The 14,980-nt window shown below is 37.4% G+C and overlaps 1 protein-coding gene across 4 annotated transcripts in view; it reads right to left on the bottom strand.

Annotated features, from left to right (window-relative positions):
* Positions 1-14,980, bottom strand: part of SPIRE1 (spire type actin nucleation factor 1) — a 132,776-nt gene that overhangs the window by 112,084 nt on the left and 5,712 nt on the right. For all 4 annotated transcript variants that reach the window (XM_065053084.1, XM_065053086.1, XM_065053085.1 and 1 more), the window contains exon 2: positions 7,356-7,390. In XM_065053084.1, coding sequence (XP_064909156.1) covers positions 7,356-7,390 — 35 coding nt within the window. The remainder of the gene's footprint in view (positions 1-7,355; positions 7,391-14,980) is intronic.

Here is a 14,980-nt window from a genome sequence, read left to right as displayed (position 1 = left end):
TGAAGTACTAAAAGCATTACAGGTGCCTCATAATTACTACTGGTTAATAGAAGAAAGGGACGTGATGAAATACACATTTAGAATTCGGTCGCCCTTTTTTTTACCTGCATGTTTAATTTACACTCTGTGTTTCCTTTTGGAAAATAAAAGTATTTTACTTCACCTGCTATAACACACAGCAACACTAAATGATAACCAAAGCATTCAGCCCTGAACATCTTTTAGAGTCTTTCCACCACGCCATTAAGGAGAGATCTTGGAGTCTGCTTTGTTTTCCCATGATTGCCATTACAAACATGTAAGCACCAGACAAAAAAAAAAAAAAATCGAAGAGTTTAAGATGAAAATGTTGGCACTGGTAGGTCATGGGGAGCACAGAAACTTACCAGTTGCTAAAAGTTCACTTTGGAACAAAAGCTCAAATGAGTTGCACTGTGTCAAGTCAAATAAAAGAAAGCACAAAACTAACAAAAACTCCTTTTTGGCTTGGCGAGCCCCGAGACGGATTTGGTACCCTCTCTGCCAAGGAAAGCACGCAGCGCTGCACACTCTCACGACTCGACTGCAAATCTTCCTTTGTTTAACATCTCAGCTTCTCAGGTCAAGGGATTTAGATAAAAAGCTACATGTTAGTGTTCATGTGAAGAAAAACATTCAGTCATAAGCACACAAAAAAAAAGAAGTTTTGAGTATGTATTAACCAAAACCTAGAAACTAACCTAATAAAAAGTACAATATAGTGTTTTCAACAGTTTGTTTTGTGCTGCTCTCACTGTATGCTAGAATAGGCCTTATGATCTTTGAATGCCCAAGGGCAGCATTGCTGGGAATTTCTGAACTGGACACCACGACCTGCCCTGTTATTAACCTACTGAAAAAGTATATCTGGCTAAAATTCCACTTAAGCTTTAGTCTTAGTATTTTCCCTGAGTAACCTTCAGAAATCCTGTGACGGGACACGTTTCTACAACTCTCCTCCGTTCTCTTGCAGTAACTGAAGCTTCTGCAGGTTCAGAACCAGAGGACAGCAGCTCTTCTTGCTCCCAGCAGAGATAAGACAGCAGGAGGCAGCGAGAAGAAACTGAAAGCTAAACAAAGATTAACCACACTTCCTATGTGTTCATAAAAATTCTACATGTTCATTTCCATTAGGTCAGCTAAAGCTGCATGAAAAAAAAAAAGTCTTCCATAATGTTACTTCCCTAAGTATTATATATATATATATGTAAAGTGGCTAACAAGAATTTATACGCTAAAACATCATCTGCTTTATACTTGAATGGTTTAGATGAATTAGATCTATATTTCTAAGCACAATCAAAGCAGGAATGTTAAAATGACTCTATGTTATTGTAAGTTATTCCTGAAAAGAAGAGCACAGGTGTCGTTAAACAAAGTAGGTGGGAGTACTCTGGATTCACCTTATTCATAAATAACTATTTTTCTCACTTCAAATCTCTTCATTTTGAAAATACACTTACCGATATTATTAGTTTCATCTTTCAGTCCTTGCTTCATTTTCTTAATAGTTAAATTAAAAAAAAAAACAAACACATTCGCTTTAAAATTATAAATTGGGAAACTGATAGCTGGTAACTGAACTGCTGAAGCAAAATCAAGTGTTTAGCTCCCCTGAATTTCTGTTTTCTTTGACCACTGACCAAATTAAAAAGTGATAAACAAGCAATTAAGTTATCCTAGCTATGTTAAAATTAGCCTAATCTAGTAATGCATGTTATTGTTGAAATAATGCTGCTTAGACATTGAAAGGCCTTTATGCAAGAGTCAGAGAGAGCTACAGCCACCCAAGATCAATTAGGAACACACAGACAAGAGAAAAAAACCCACTTTATTACTTTATGTACTTTATTCTCATCACCTGTAAATCTCCTGCATACTTTTTACATTGTGGATGTTGGACATCTGAGTGAATAGAGATCTTTAAAAATTGAAGGCTTAGGTTGTTTTTTGTCCCCCACAGACCAAAAAGCCAACATTATCAAGTCAAACTTACCATAGAAATTTAATTTAGTGAACTCTGGGGGTGTATTTTACCTCAGTTTCAGAATTGCCCTAAGCAAAATCCACCAAGAAATAACAAAGAGCTTCTTCCATGCAATCACTCTAAGAACTACTATCCTGTTTCTATTCATCCCCAGAAAGCATAACCCTTGTTTGGATTATGTTTTTACTATTAACTACCTGCTACATAGCACAGAGGCAGGAAAACACAGCATCTCTAACAGAAAGCTCATAACTAGCAGACTTCATAGAAAAAACAATGTCATACAATCTCAGAAGCCTTTGAAAGACTTAGCAGACTAGAGATGTAGTAATAAATTTTGTAGCTTAAAATGTATTTCTGACAACAAGCAAAAGTATGAAACATAGCACTCTCGTTTCATACTGATACTCTAAACTTGTATTTTACTATATATAACAAAGGACAATACAAAGGGCTATTAAGTTGTAGACATGCAAACAACATTTAAGTCTTAATTTTTTCCTGCAGTTTGAATGAGCAGTCAGATTATGTTCTTGGTCTAAACAAACAGACAAACATGTCCACAGGCACTGGTCTGCTTAAAACATAGCACCTAAAGCTAACTTATACAATAGTTATGTCAATCAGTATATTTAATAGCTAAGATAGATAGGATAGCATGCCATTGATATAATAGGTATCTTCTCAAGGAAAATATAATACAATCTATAGAGAAAGGCTTCTGCAAAAACTAAAGACTGGTACAAATTATCTTATTCTCCCAAAAGTCTGAGGTCCCTTTCAGGGCCAGATAAACGAAGTTGGCAAACTTTCACAGTTAATCTCATGAAAAAACTAAGTAATTCTGTAGTTACCACAACTACACAGGGAATATTCTGTGCTTTGAGACTTAAAAACACAAACCAAAAAACCATCAGAAAACACAAGGGCCAACTAACCTAATGCTCTTTGTGCTTTTCACAGGCAAAATGCTCCCTGGAGGGATCAAAGTTACAGCAAGAGGTAGTTTTCAACCAACCATTATGTGAAATTGTCAGATGACCAAGGCCAAAATCTGCCTCTGGACTCTCCCCAGCTGACTGAAAGGTTCACTGCTGGCATCACTAGAATGAAGATTTTGTCATAAATCCTGTGCAACTTTAAGGCGTGTAGATTATGAAGGCACATCACACCACACTGCAAAATTACAAAGCCTTTACAAGGAACAGCTGAATTCTCTTCAAGGCTCTGGACAGATGGCAGGATTTGACTATCACTAAATCAGCTTAGTCAAATACATTATTAGTTCTCCAGCCCAATATTCACTGTGTATTCCTAATGAAATTGCTGAATGAAAAGGGCAATGTGCCAAGCTTATAGCAAGTAAACAACAGAAATCCATTTTTCTCCAAGATCAACCTCCTCCCAATGTGATGCAAACACTTAAAACAAATCACAAAAAAACCACAAAAATCCTCTTGAAAAAGCAGGTCATTACAAAACACGAAAGATCAAAACCTAAATTCTACTCTTTTGTGTGTTCACTATTTAACCAAGTGTCTGTTAAGCTGTTTCTCTGTGACTATGAAGTAATCCAGGAAAACCAGGAGGTCAGACTGACTGCCACAGAACCACCACATCAATGAACACACAGAATGGGCTTTCAGGTATCTACAGCAGCAGGTCCCTCAAAGGCTGGACGTGCAGCTTCTCTGTGAGATAATTCCATCAGCAAGGGATGAGAGTTTTGCTTATCAGAACTGGCACATAATGCCCAAGCACAACATAACGCCCACAAGAAAGATGCGCGATTCTACAGGGTGTTTCAAAAAGATGCACCCAATTTCTAAGCAGTATATTTCACGATGGCAACATGTTACAATTACACAAAAATTTACAAATAGTTTAATGAGTTATAAAGTTTTAGTAACCTTTTTATAAACGCTCTGTATTCACTCCACCTCCTGGGGTCCCATGCGACCCATCCAACATTGAGTCAGTGTGTCCATCTTTTTGAAACACCCTGTACCTTGATTTCTAGAAGCCAGTCCTGAGTCCCTGTTAATTCTCCTCTTAACAGTGCAAGGAATCAAAAGTTTTCGTAGAATTACCAGATTTGTAAGCAAGCATTCACACAGAATTTTATTTTTTCAAAGCATAATAAAAACTTATTTTTATGGTAGCCACAGTCATATCTTACTAAGAGAAACAATTCTCCTTAAAAAAAAACACTTGCCTATCCTCCATGCAGTGACATTTCTTCTCCCTTTCATCATAAGGTTAACACTCAAGAAGTATTAATAGAACAAAGTAATTATCACTGCGCATTGACAAGCATTGTTTGCTGCCGCAATTACTCCTCAATCATAATGTTACTTCTGTGTACACTCAACAAGGATAAAAAAATAAATCCTATAGACCAGTATGTGCTATATACCCCATTTTAAACTGCCTGAGTGGGTAGTGTAGGTGTGGTAGTATTTTTAGGCAAAATTACGACACCCCTTTTGAAATCCTAACATTCTGTGCTATTAAATACATACGCTCATTTTCATCAGCAAGAGAGAGATGGTTGATTTTGTTTGCATCAATAAAATAAACTAACAAGTATATTCTTATTTGTACCAAAATGAACACAGTATCCTTATAACCTATATATTTATTTCCGTAAATTTTTATCTGAAATATTTCAGATAATATTTCAATATTTCAAGTTCCCAATGAAAATGTAAAAAAAGAGCAATTTTAGCTCCAGAGACAGGTACTGTATAATTTTCACTGTGTGCTAAGATTTTAAATAATTAGAGATACATATAACTGATAGCTCATGAATAGAATTTGCATATAGAGCACACACAGTCTCCCCAAAACATTTCAACAACTGATTCCTTTTGTGATTTGACATGAGCTGAATGGTGTTGAACAATTTATTCACCACTGTTTGGGACAGGCTATTTAATTCATTTCTGACTTCAAAACAAATGTGCGTGTATCTTTATATTAGCATACATACTGGTTAAGTATATTAATCACACACAACAGGCCTGTGCTCAGTTAGGTGGGTCTTTTCAAATACACGGCAATTAAACCCTCCTACGTATGAATCACGTAGCGTTCACCGAATACTTTCTGTATGAGTACTAAATGTTTACAAATGAGGCTGGCATATTTTATATAATCTCCACCATCTCGGCTGAGACAAGGAAGGAGCGCTGTCATTACATACGTAGCAGAGTCATTGGCAGATGCAGATTAAATAAAGTCACCTTATTCCTTATTCCCATCTTCCCATTATGGCCGCTGGACTCTGACCTTGACACACCACTCATATTGCTAACTTGAAATAAATGGTGCACCAATTCAGGGTAGTCTATATGTTTTGCAAAAACATTACGACTGTTATTAACTGCAATTTTAAGAAGCTTCCCACATATTTTAATACATTCAACCAGGCCGCACTCTTCTCCACGGGAATCAAAAAAGTGAGATGGGCTGTCGCTGCTGAATTCCGAGTTCTGAAAAACACAAACATCATCAACTCCAAGCCTAAAGCTGCAGCCCCAAAGGAATTTCGGAGGAGGAAAAAGCCACTGACTCCTTCATAACCTCCTTCAAAATGACAAGGATAAACAGAAGAGTCAAAATGCTAATGGTCGCAGTGCTGCTTATGACAGACAATTTAAAATGAAGCCTCTGTCTCATGGGAAATTCTAATCTGCTTTTCTTTCCAGCTATCAACAAAAAAACATTTTTAAAATATCAAAATTTAAAAACTGTTTTCCCAGGAAAGATCAAGTATAGCATATGCAGTTGACTCTCACTAGACATTTTCATTTGAAACAAAAGCGCTTTTACTTTCCCAAAATGAAATATTTTATATTTTGTTAACAATATTTTAACAGGTTTATTATTATCTGTATTTCTAGTGTTAGGGCCTTTCATTTCCTTCCATCAAAAAACACAAAGCAAAACTGTAAACAATATTTCGTATGCAAAGCAAATGACACACTAGATTATCGTTTGCAAATAAAATACTAGATTTATGAACTGAGATTTTACAAATGCTGAAACAAAACCAGGATGCATTTGCTGAAACTGAACACATAAAAACCCAAGATGTGCCTACTTCCAATTTCTGTATGCACATCAGTTAGGAGTTACTCCTTACACTGTATCCTGCAGAAAGAACATTTCCTTTTCCTATTGTTATAAATACTTGCAAAAATCAAGATGGCTTTAGCATTTTACCATTTGTAGTTGAATTAGCTGGTTTTTCATTTTGTCTTTAACCAGCTGTTTCCGTGAACAGTTTATACGTACAAACCATTCAGTAACGGCAGTTTGTCACCTTCATATATATTATTGATGAGAAAACAGACAACCCGCCAATTAAGATGCAGGCACTTGCCCCATCTCCAGGCTCAGCCTGAGGTACCGATGGAATCACTGAAGTAGAAACTCAGTTTTACATTTCAAAGAAAGTCCAAAGGCAGTGAGAAAAGACTGCCCTGCAAAAGACACAGAAATTGTATTTATTGCTGGAAAAGTTTATTTAAGGAGTAGACTATATAATTTACTCTGCATGAGAATAAAAACTATACTATGAGTCCATGTCTTGTTCAACAAGACATTCTACTAAGTTTTCCTTTCAGTCTTGGATTAAGTCTATGAGTCTGACAAAATGATAGTTTGAACATTCTTAGAACACCAGTCACAGCTTAGTATCAAAGACAGAGTCAAATAATGGTCAAGGTATAAACCAAGCAGACTTAACTCGATTTGTGGTTCTGTAGGTACCTCAGCAAGACATAAAACAGCATTTCTTGGGCCTCAAAATATTGCCAAGTAATAAAGGAAATAAAAGTATTTGAAACTGGGATGTCTTTAGATGGACAGGCAACTCTGAGACTACTTATCTTCCCTGCTTCCACCCAAATTCTTGGGTTGTTAAAAATCACCAAACCAGTCCATTAACACTAAGTATTTACTCCCTGCCCTAGTAGTGCTTCCTAAAGAATTCAGAGAATTTATCCAACAGAAATCATTTAAATAAAATATTCTGGTGGGGGAAAAAAAAGTATTTTAAAGAAATTAATACCCAACAAGATCACATTGGCTGCATAATGTATCTTCAATCTTGCTCTTGGAAAATCACGTGGCCTTCCCTCTGTTTCTGAATGTGAGACCAAATATTCCATGCTAAGACACATTTATGCAGCTGTTAATGAAAGTCATAAATACAATACGCGTTTCACGGTACAACTTTGCAATGACAAGTCCACACTATAAATGTACCTCATTACACTCTAAGTTAATGAAAAACAGCTGAGCTAAACCAGCACCAGTAGAGAACACAAAATACTTCACTCACCTCCATTTCTGTGCAGTGTAAACGGCTCGATGTGTCTGTAATTGGAAAAAAAAGTTTCGGATTAAGCAAAGGACAATTAGCAAATACAAAAATAAAAACCTGAGTAACTTTTTTGAGTAATCGCCAAATATTATTTGCCTTACTTTATTCATACATTTCAATAATAATGCTATTATGTATGCATCACAGAATTCACAAGAAGGCAGCCCTGCCCTCTTTATTTGGATTCTTCACAATACTCCCTTTTAAAAAGATGTCTTCAATGCCTGGCTTCATTATTTAAATTGTATGACTGATGCTTAGCCATGGAGGGAACATGAAAACATGTTGGTTTCAATTAAGCAGCAGCAAATAATTATTTCAAGAGAGAAAAACAACATTAATTCATAAACCAGGGAAAAGCCAGTGTTTCATCTGATACTTCTGGGATATCAAAGAGTTCAACAACACAAAGTTCAAGGAAATTAAAGTCAAAACATCACTATAATATTTTTCTGAGTCTCCTCTTGTCAATTTTTGCATTTTCTCTGAGTTCAGAAACAACACTTTGGAATTTCTATAATACAGAAAAATTAAGTTTCTGAATTGTTTTATCAAATTGAAATCTCAATTTTCTCAACGACAAAACACTTTGGTAAAAAAGTTTAAATGGCTTGGCGGCTTACAAAACATAAGACTGAAATTTCACAGCATATTAGGAAAGTACAATTTCACTATGATCAGCAAGATTATAATTTCATATTAATAGTTCATATCAAAGTAGACTGAAGTAATTCTGACAGGATGATTTTCTGTTGGAAAAAATGACATTCAAATAAGCCAAGTATTCCACAGAAACATATTCCTTTCATAAGGGGAGCCACCCAAAACTTTAATTTCCAAACACACAGAGTTTGGTAATTAAAAAAGAGTAATCTTTTTGTCTTTGCTTTTTGGCTGCACTGCACCCGCACTGATAGTTTAAGATTTGTGACTTTGGGCCTGACGGGACTCACCCTTAGGAAATGCATGACACGATTTTGAGTCCCCATGCACTCATGGGGACTTGCCTGTGTTTGCAATGAGAGCATATGTTACAAGCAATAGTTGCTGAACGTTACCCAGTGTAGCCGTAGGATTTACTGCAATAATTCTGAAGAGCCTGCAATTTGTAGCCATAAGTGGAGGGACTGTTTCATCAGATTGCCCAGCAAGCCCAAGGAAGCTCAACCAACTGGTTAGCATAATGTTTGCACAAAGGACCAACTTAATACATTAAATCCGAACGGCATGCAAAACTGTCGGCACTAGGGGAGAGTCACCTGCTGAGAAAAAGATTAATTTTTCATATTGAACTGCTCATCTTCCCCTTGAAACTAAAGGTCAAACACATCTTGGATGAATTGGGAATATCCACCAAACCTTGTGAAAGTTGCTGACCTTCATTTTGAGCTGCTGCCAATGCCAGCGGAATGCTCAGCACTAGTGTCTTGACTTCAAAATGAACAACACACGAGCGGCTTTAAAAGGCAGTTTTTGCATCACGTATCATCTGTTCAAAAGGACTGGTGATTCTGGTTGATTCACTTCAAGATCCACGTAAGAGACATATTTTGTCTTTCAAATGGTAACAACATTCGTGTGATTGTTATAAATTATAAATGGGAGAAATCTGCTGAGAACTTTTTTGAAATAACCCTACAATTATTAGCAGATTTATGAACACTAGGGGCTACTTCTGTAAAACTCAAATGGCAGATGACCAGAACAACATACCTCCACGATACAAGATGATGTAAAATCAAATCACAGAAATGTAGTCAAGATGGAAAGGGGGGGCGGGTAGGGGGAGAAGTGCGCTGCCTCTTTTGGAAAAAAATACAGTTTTTTAAAAGATACTGCTTCAGAAAAAAGTAGTAATTTTAAATCTAGAATGATGCAAGGGCATACAGAAAGCCACCAATGTTTGCAATCACTGATAATTTAAAATATCCTGACTTGCGTCTCTGACAGTCTAATGGAGTAGGAGTCAAACTATAGTTTATAATAGATCCTCTCAGTAGCACAGATGCAAAGTATTAATTGCTACACCTCACAGCAACACTGAGATTCTATGAAGATCCTTTTAATAGAAGTCTTAACCCATTCCTGAAGCACAAAACAAATTAATGAGCCCAGACCAAAACAAGTAAGGTAAAAATTGTGAAAGAAATAGCAAGAAGCTTATGTCACAGCCCCTTTGACATATCTTCTTCAATAAACTTCCATGAAGGCTTGTTTTCAAGGAAAAGCATTCAAACTTTGAAAACTTTCCTTAATTCATACATCGTACCATCAAAATTCACTACCACTTTCAGAGCAAATAATAATTAAATTTTTGTTTTATTATTAAAAAAAAATGTTGTGAACATCTTAAACTGGATTACTTATTCCTGTTACTTGTGAAGCGGGCAACAACAGAAGAGAAAGGCAACATTTATATCAGTGCTTTTAAAAGCAATAGTGTTGTCGTGATTCCATGTGCTTGGAGGAAAGGGGAATAACAAGTAGTTTAAGTCCAACTTAAATGCAATGCGGACAGTACCCCAGACAACTGCAAACTACTGACTTACAACATTTTAATATGATATTCTGCATTATGGTAAGTACTAACCATACTGTAAGGAACATTTAACAAAGAACTGTTGTTTATACATAACTGAGGACCTGGCACCTGACCCCAGCAGGGGGGAAGGACCGAGAGACATCGGACTATGAATTCTTAATGTAATACACAGCCTCTTCCCGTAATATGTACTGACACCTGTATACATACCGATACCTGTACTGATTAGTTAATTTAGGGGGAAGTGTAGCCAAAGTATCAGGAATCCATATCTTAAACAGATTGATAAGGGGAAGGGTATTGTGTGCCTCGGGATAGTCTGTAAACCCTGAAGTACCCAACCAACGGGGAACAGGGGAGGGAAATTGCGGCCGGGATTTTGGGGGGATATAAGCAGGGGCTTTTTGCCCTATTAGGTGTGCCTACCTTTAGGTAGAACACCCGGTCTTGCAAAATTGTTATTAAAATATGCTTTGCTGAGACATTCTGCCTGGGCCTATTACATTTCCAAAGAATGTTTTCCTACAATACCATTCCATATCCCTCTGTACCTTGAGTCCAGCTATACACTTAACAGATTTCCCTCAGCTGTTTGCAGTGACTTATCAGCTCATTCCTGTGGGAATCTCGAGACCAGCATTAACAGTACTGGCCCAAGAAACATGCACTTACTGCATCTATCAAGGCTGAAATGACTTTGCTTTTGTATGGCCGATGCAAGCCAGTTTAGTTATAGTGGCTTTACTTACACTGACTGAGAGTAGAAATTTCTTCTCTCTTCAGCTGATATGGCTGAAAAAGCAAAAGCTTTGCAATGTAGGGTCATACTTAGGCTGTATTCTCTGCAAGAATCCATGGAATAGTCTCTGCCTGTAAGCAGTATTAAGCGCTTATCTAGTAAATAGGTGAAGACTTACAAAATTATTTAAGCTGCTGCTTCTTAACACAGATCCAGACTTCACAACCATTCAGCTAGATACTAATCTGTGTAGCATTTTCACCACTCTTACTGACAAAAAAATTCAACAGTATTTTTCCATGACAGCTTTCCAACAGCGACTAATGCATTCATTACTAGTAAGTAGCATAACTAACTGTCAAGTTAACTTCAGTTTATAAACAGTCTGCAATTTGGAAGATTAGATGATTGTTTGAATGAAAAAAAAATGCACAGTTTTTGCAAGAAGGTCTGAAACTTAAATTAGAGGTTTCCTATATCTCCGAAAACAATCTTTAAAAGAGACATATTTGCTGCCAAAAAGAAAAAGCCCCAAACCTTCACAGTCATTTTTCATTCCTCAAAATTTCTATTTGAAAATTATTCTTACTTCAAACCCTCAACAAGAGGAGTCATGCCAAACTTACATCAAGCATTAGGGCACACTGACTCATTCCTCAAGGCAGGAGCTTCAGGCTGCTGGTTAGACAGCGAAAAATAATTATTTTCTCAAAAATATCTCACAATGCCGTTAAAAAAAGACCGTGGTCAATTTCTCTATAGCCTGTGCTTCACTGAAGCACAATTTAAAAGGTCATGGTTAGAAAGGGTCTTCATAGGTACAAGAACAAAGAGCAAGCATATCAAGTACTGCTGCCCATAAGTAGTACAAATGGAACACCAAAATTTAAAAGCAAAATAGATAATTCAGTACGTTAAAATGGACAGACACAGGATATTTGTAAGAAAACATGCAGAATGTGCAAAACCATTTCCACTCCACTATACAAAGAAAAATTAAGCAATGTGACAGGAGAATCACACAGCCACTGCTTCAGCTGTAACCATCTACTCCAAGAGCCTCAGCTCATCACAGCTTAGAGCCTCAGAGCATCTTCCCAGCCTTCCTCTAATGCCTCAGATTCCTCTGCATAGATACAAAAGCATTTGCTTCCACACAGCTTCTTGCAGAACTGAAATTATTAGCACAGATTTTTCAGGCAATAGTGTAGCTGACATATACACTGGCAACAAACCCCAAACTTATTTTGTGTTAGAGATTAATATTCTAATTAAACACCACATTTCTTCAGGTTTTGGGTGAAATCAAGCTGCTATTTCCATGACAGCAGAACTCAAGTTGCCCTCAGGAAAGACAGTCACTGCCCAGACGTATTGGAGGACAGTGGAAAACATGGCTGAAGAAGGAACACAGAGGTTCATAGAAGGAAAGGGGGCAAAGGAGAACATGGGAGTCTAACTCAAGATCCTTAAATTGAATACTCTTTAGTCAAGCCCCCAAATTAACCCGTTGAATAGGTATTTGCTTTCTAGCTTTTTTGTCTTCAAGAGGCACTGTAGCTAGAATAGTGGGCTTTTCCCCACCCTTAAGAGAACAAGGAACTCCTTAAAAAAAAGGCGGGGAAGGGGAAGTTCAGACTCACGTTTAATCATCTGATTGCAGGAACTGGAGTGTTAGTTACCAACTCTGACACAGCTGTCAATACAAGAGTCAAGATTAGTACCAATAAAAGGGAAAGAATGAAAAAAGCAAAGGCAAACAAGCAACATAAGGAAAAAGAGATGAGTACGCGAAGAACAGGATTCATAATTAAATGAAGGGAGAGGGAAATATTGATGTAGCAGGAGTGAGCCAGACTTCTGGCAGAGGATGGATATTACAACATAAACAGAGGAGGACAGAGAAATCTTGCATGATAAACGGGAAAAGAAAAAAAAAGTGAAAAAGACAAATATAGGTAAAGTAAAGCTTAGGAGTACGAGAAATCAGGCTGCAAGGGAAGGTCAAAAGTGAGGACACGAGGAAGCAGAAAGAGGCAGACTGGATGAGGAGGGGTAAACACAGACCCCTCAGAGCAGCACCCACAGAGAGCCATGTTTTTAAGTAGAATACTTGGGCTTGGAAGATCAACACATCCTTCCATTAAACTGTAATTGGAAGGCAACAAGAAATGGGATGAGTTTTTACAGCTTGTGGCTCTTTGGATCAGAGTTGTGATTTCTGTATCAGCCTACAGCTGATGCTTTAGAAATGGTACACCTCATTTTTCTACTTGGGAGAGGAAAAGAGAAAGAAATGTCTAAGAAAATACAAGGAAAATTCTTAGAGAGGTTACTAGACCAAAGGTGTCCAGGACTTTCCTTCCCTGTGTCAGTCTTTTCTCATGCCTTCATCTTTCTCCATTCAACACTTCACTGAAGCTACTCCTCATTTTATACAGTCAAAAGCAATCCCCTTGCACATTGCAAAAAGCAAAGGTAATCACTGAAAGGTCTTTGGTGCTAATACCCAGTTACATTTTGTAATAAAAATTATTTTAAAATAATATTCTTTAATTCCAATTAGCAAATACATACTACCTTAGTGCTACCTTCTAAGATATAATTAAAAGGTCATTCCTCATCTTGTTGCGTTTCTACTCTGCACAAGGAAACCGGCTGTGGTTACCACACAGCTCTTTCCATGTTCCATTCTCGCCCTCTTTAGCAAACTCTTAAGTTTACCTAGAAATCACCTTTTTGGTTTTTAATTCTAAGATGAATGCTGTGCTAGATAAGCATCCCCAAGTGCTGCCGAGCTCTATTCGTAGCCGCCAGTCTCTTCTGCAGATGCTTAACTACAGATACTACATTCACTTTCCTCTGGCCTGTCCAGATAGCAACCCTTTCCAAAAAGTGCAAATTTGCAGAGTTCATGTCTCTCTCTCTTATTTTTTTTCTTTTTTTTAAAGAAACAAAAGTACTGTTACTCTGATCATATTCTAATTTTTCCTGGAGCTAGAGGCTTGCTCATTCAACAGCTATGTGTGCTTGTGGCAGAATTCTGACTCCACTGAAGTCAGCAGAAGTTTCTACCATCATGTTTGATGGATCCAGACTTTCAAGCAGGTTACAGGTTTTCTAAATTGATAACACAGCACTGTAGGATCTGTTAAGAACTTTCATCAGCTGTTAATAAACTCTCTCAAGTAGATTAGAAAGTAGTTCTCTTAATTCTCCTCTACCCCAGCTATGTCTTTGCAGTCTTGTATTTACACTGTAAAATCTGACTTATCTCTTTTTCTTCCTCTTAAAGTGCACAGTAATAAAATCCAATAACACACTCATAGTTGCATGTGTCATGCAAGCTAGCTTAAGGTTTTATCAGGAACAATATTAGTTTTGTCTCTTTATGAGATCCAATGCTGTAATGTGATAAATTCATTCTGAAAGAAAAAGTGAACACCCTCCAGCTTCCTTTTAACAGACATTATGGAAAAGCTTTCCCACTTCTGTTCATTGCCAACATGGGTCTAGGATGTTATGTACTTCTAATCCTCTTGTCACCTGCAACATACCTATGGCACACTTGGCAGCCACACTCGGGTCAGACCCATTCACAACGCTGTTCCTGCGTGGGTTGTTTTCACTGCCCGTCGCTCTGATCACATCTTGCTCTCTGCATCATCCTGTTAAAGGCATTCGCTCTCTCTCCCTCCGTCACATCATACACTGCTATCGTCTTCGTTTTCAAAGCCCTTCTTGTGCTACCCCAGTCCCACCCATCACCACATTCCCTCTCACTGGGTACTGCGGTGTAAACTGTCACCTCCAGCCCCTGAAGTTGGACTACATTACACTTCTTTTTGTTCTTTTTTTAAAAAAGACAGCCCTGTTCTTTCTCCAGTGATGCCCCATAGGGACACAATATTAACTCTCTGCAACATCATGGCAGATGTCTCATTTTTCACTCTAGTCTTCAGTCACAGTTAACAATGACAACCACAATTCCGCTTTCCTCTCTACAGCAACATTTTTATTGCACTAGTCAAGAAAACCTCCATTAAATTACAAATGTGTTACGTTTTACTTTAAGCCATTATGAAAATCAGGAGCCCACAATTCCTAAGAGTTCTGTGCTCTCAAGTTTTCCTTAGGAACAAAGGCAGATTTCAGTCAACACCTTCACTGCCTACTTAACATTTTCAACATCTCTGCATAAAACTAGAGGTAACTGTGGGCAACTTCCTTCCATTTCTTTTGTGCAAGCATTTGGAATATGCCTTTGTTTGGCTGGGTTTTTTCTTTTTTCCTCCAGAGATG

Source organism: Columba livia, chromosome 2, assembly GCF_036013475.1.
Source record: "Columba livia isolate bColLiv1 breed racing homer chromosome 2, bColLiv1.pat.W.v2, whole genome shotgun sequence".
Classification (NCBI taxonomy): Eukaryota; Metazoa; Chordata; class Aves; order Columbiformes; family Columbidae; genus Columba; species Columba livia.
This window is presented reverse-complemented; position numbering and strand designations above follow the sequence as displayed.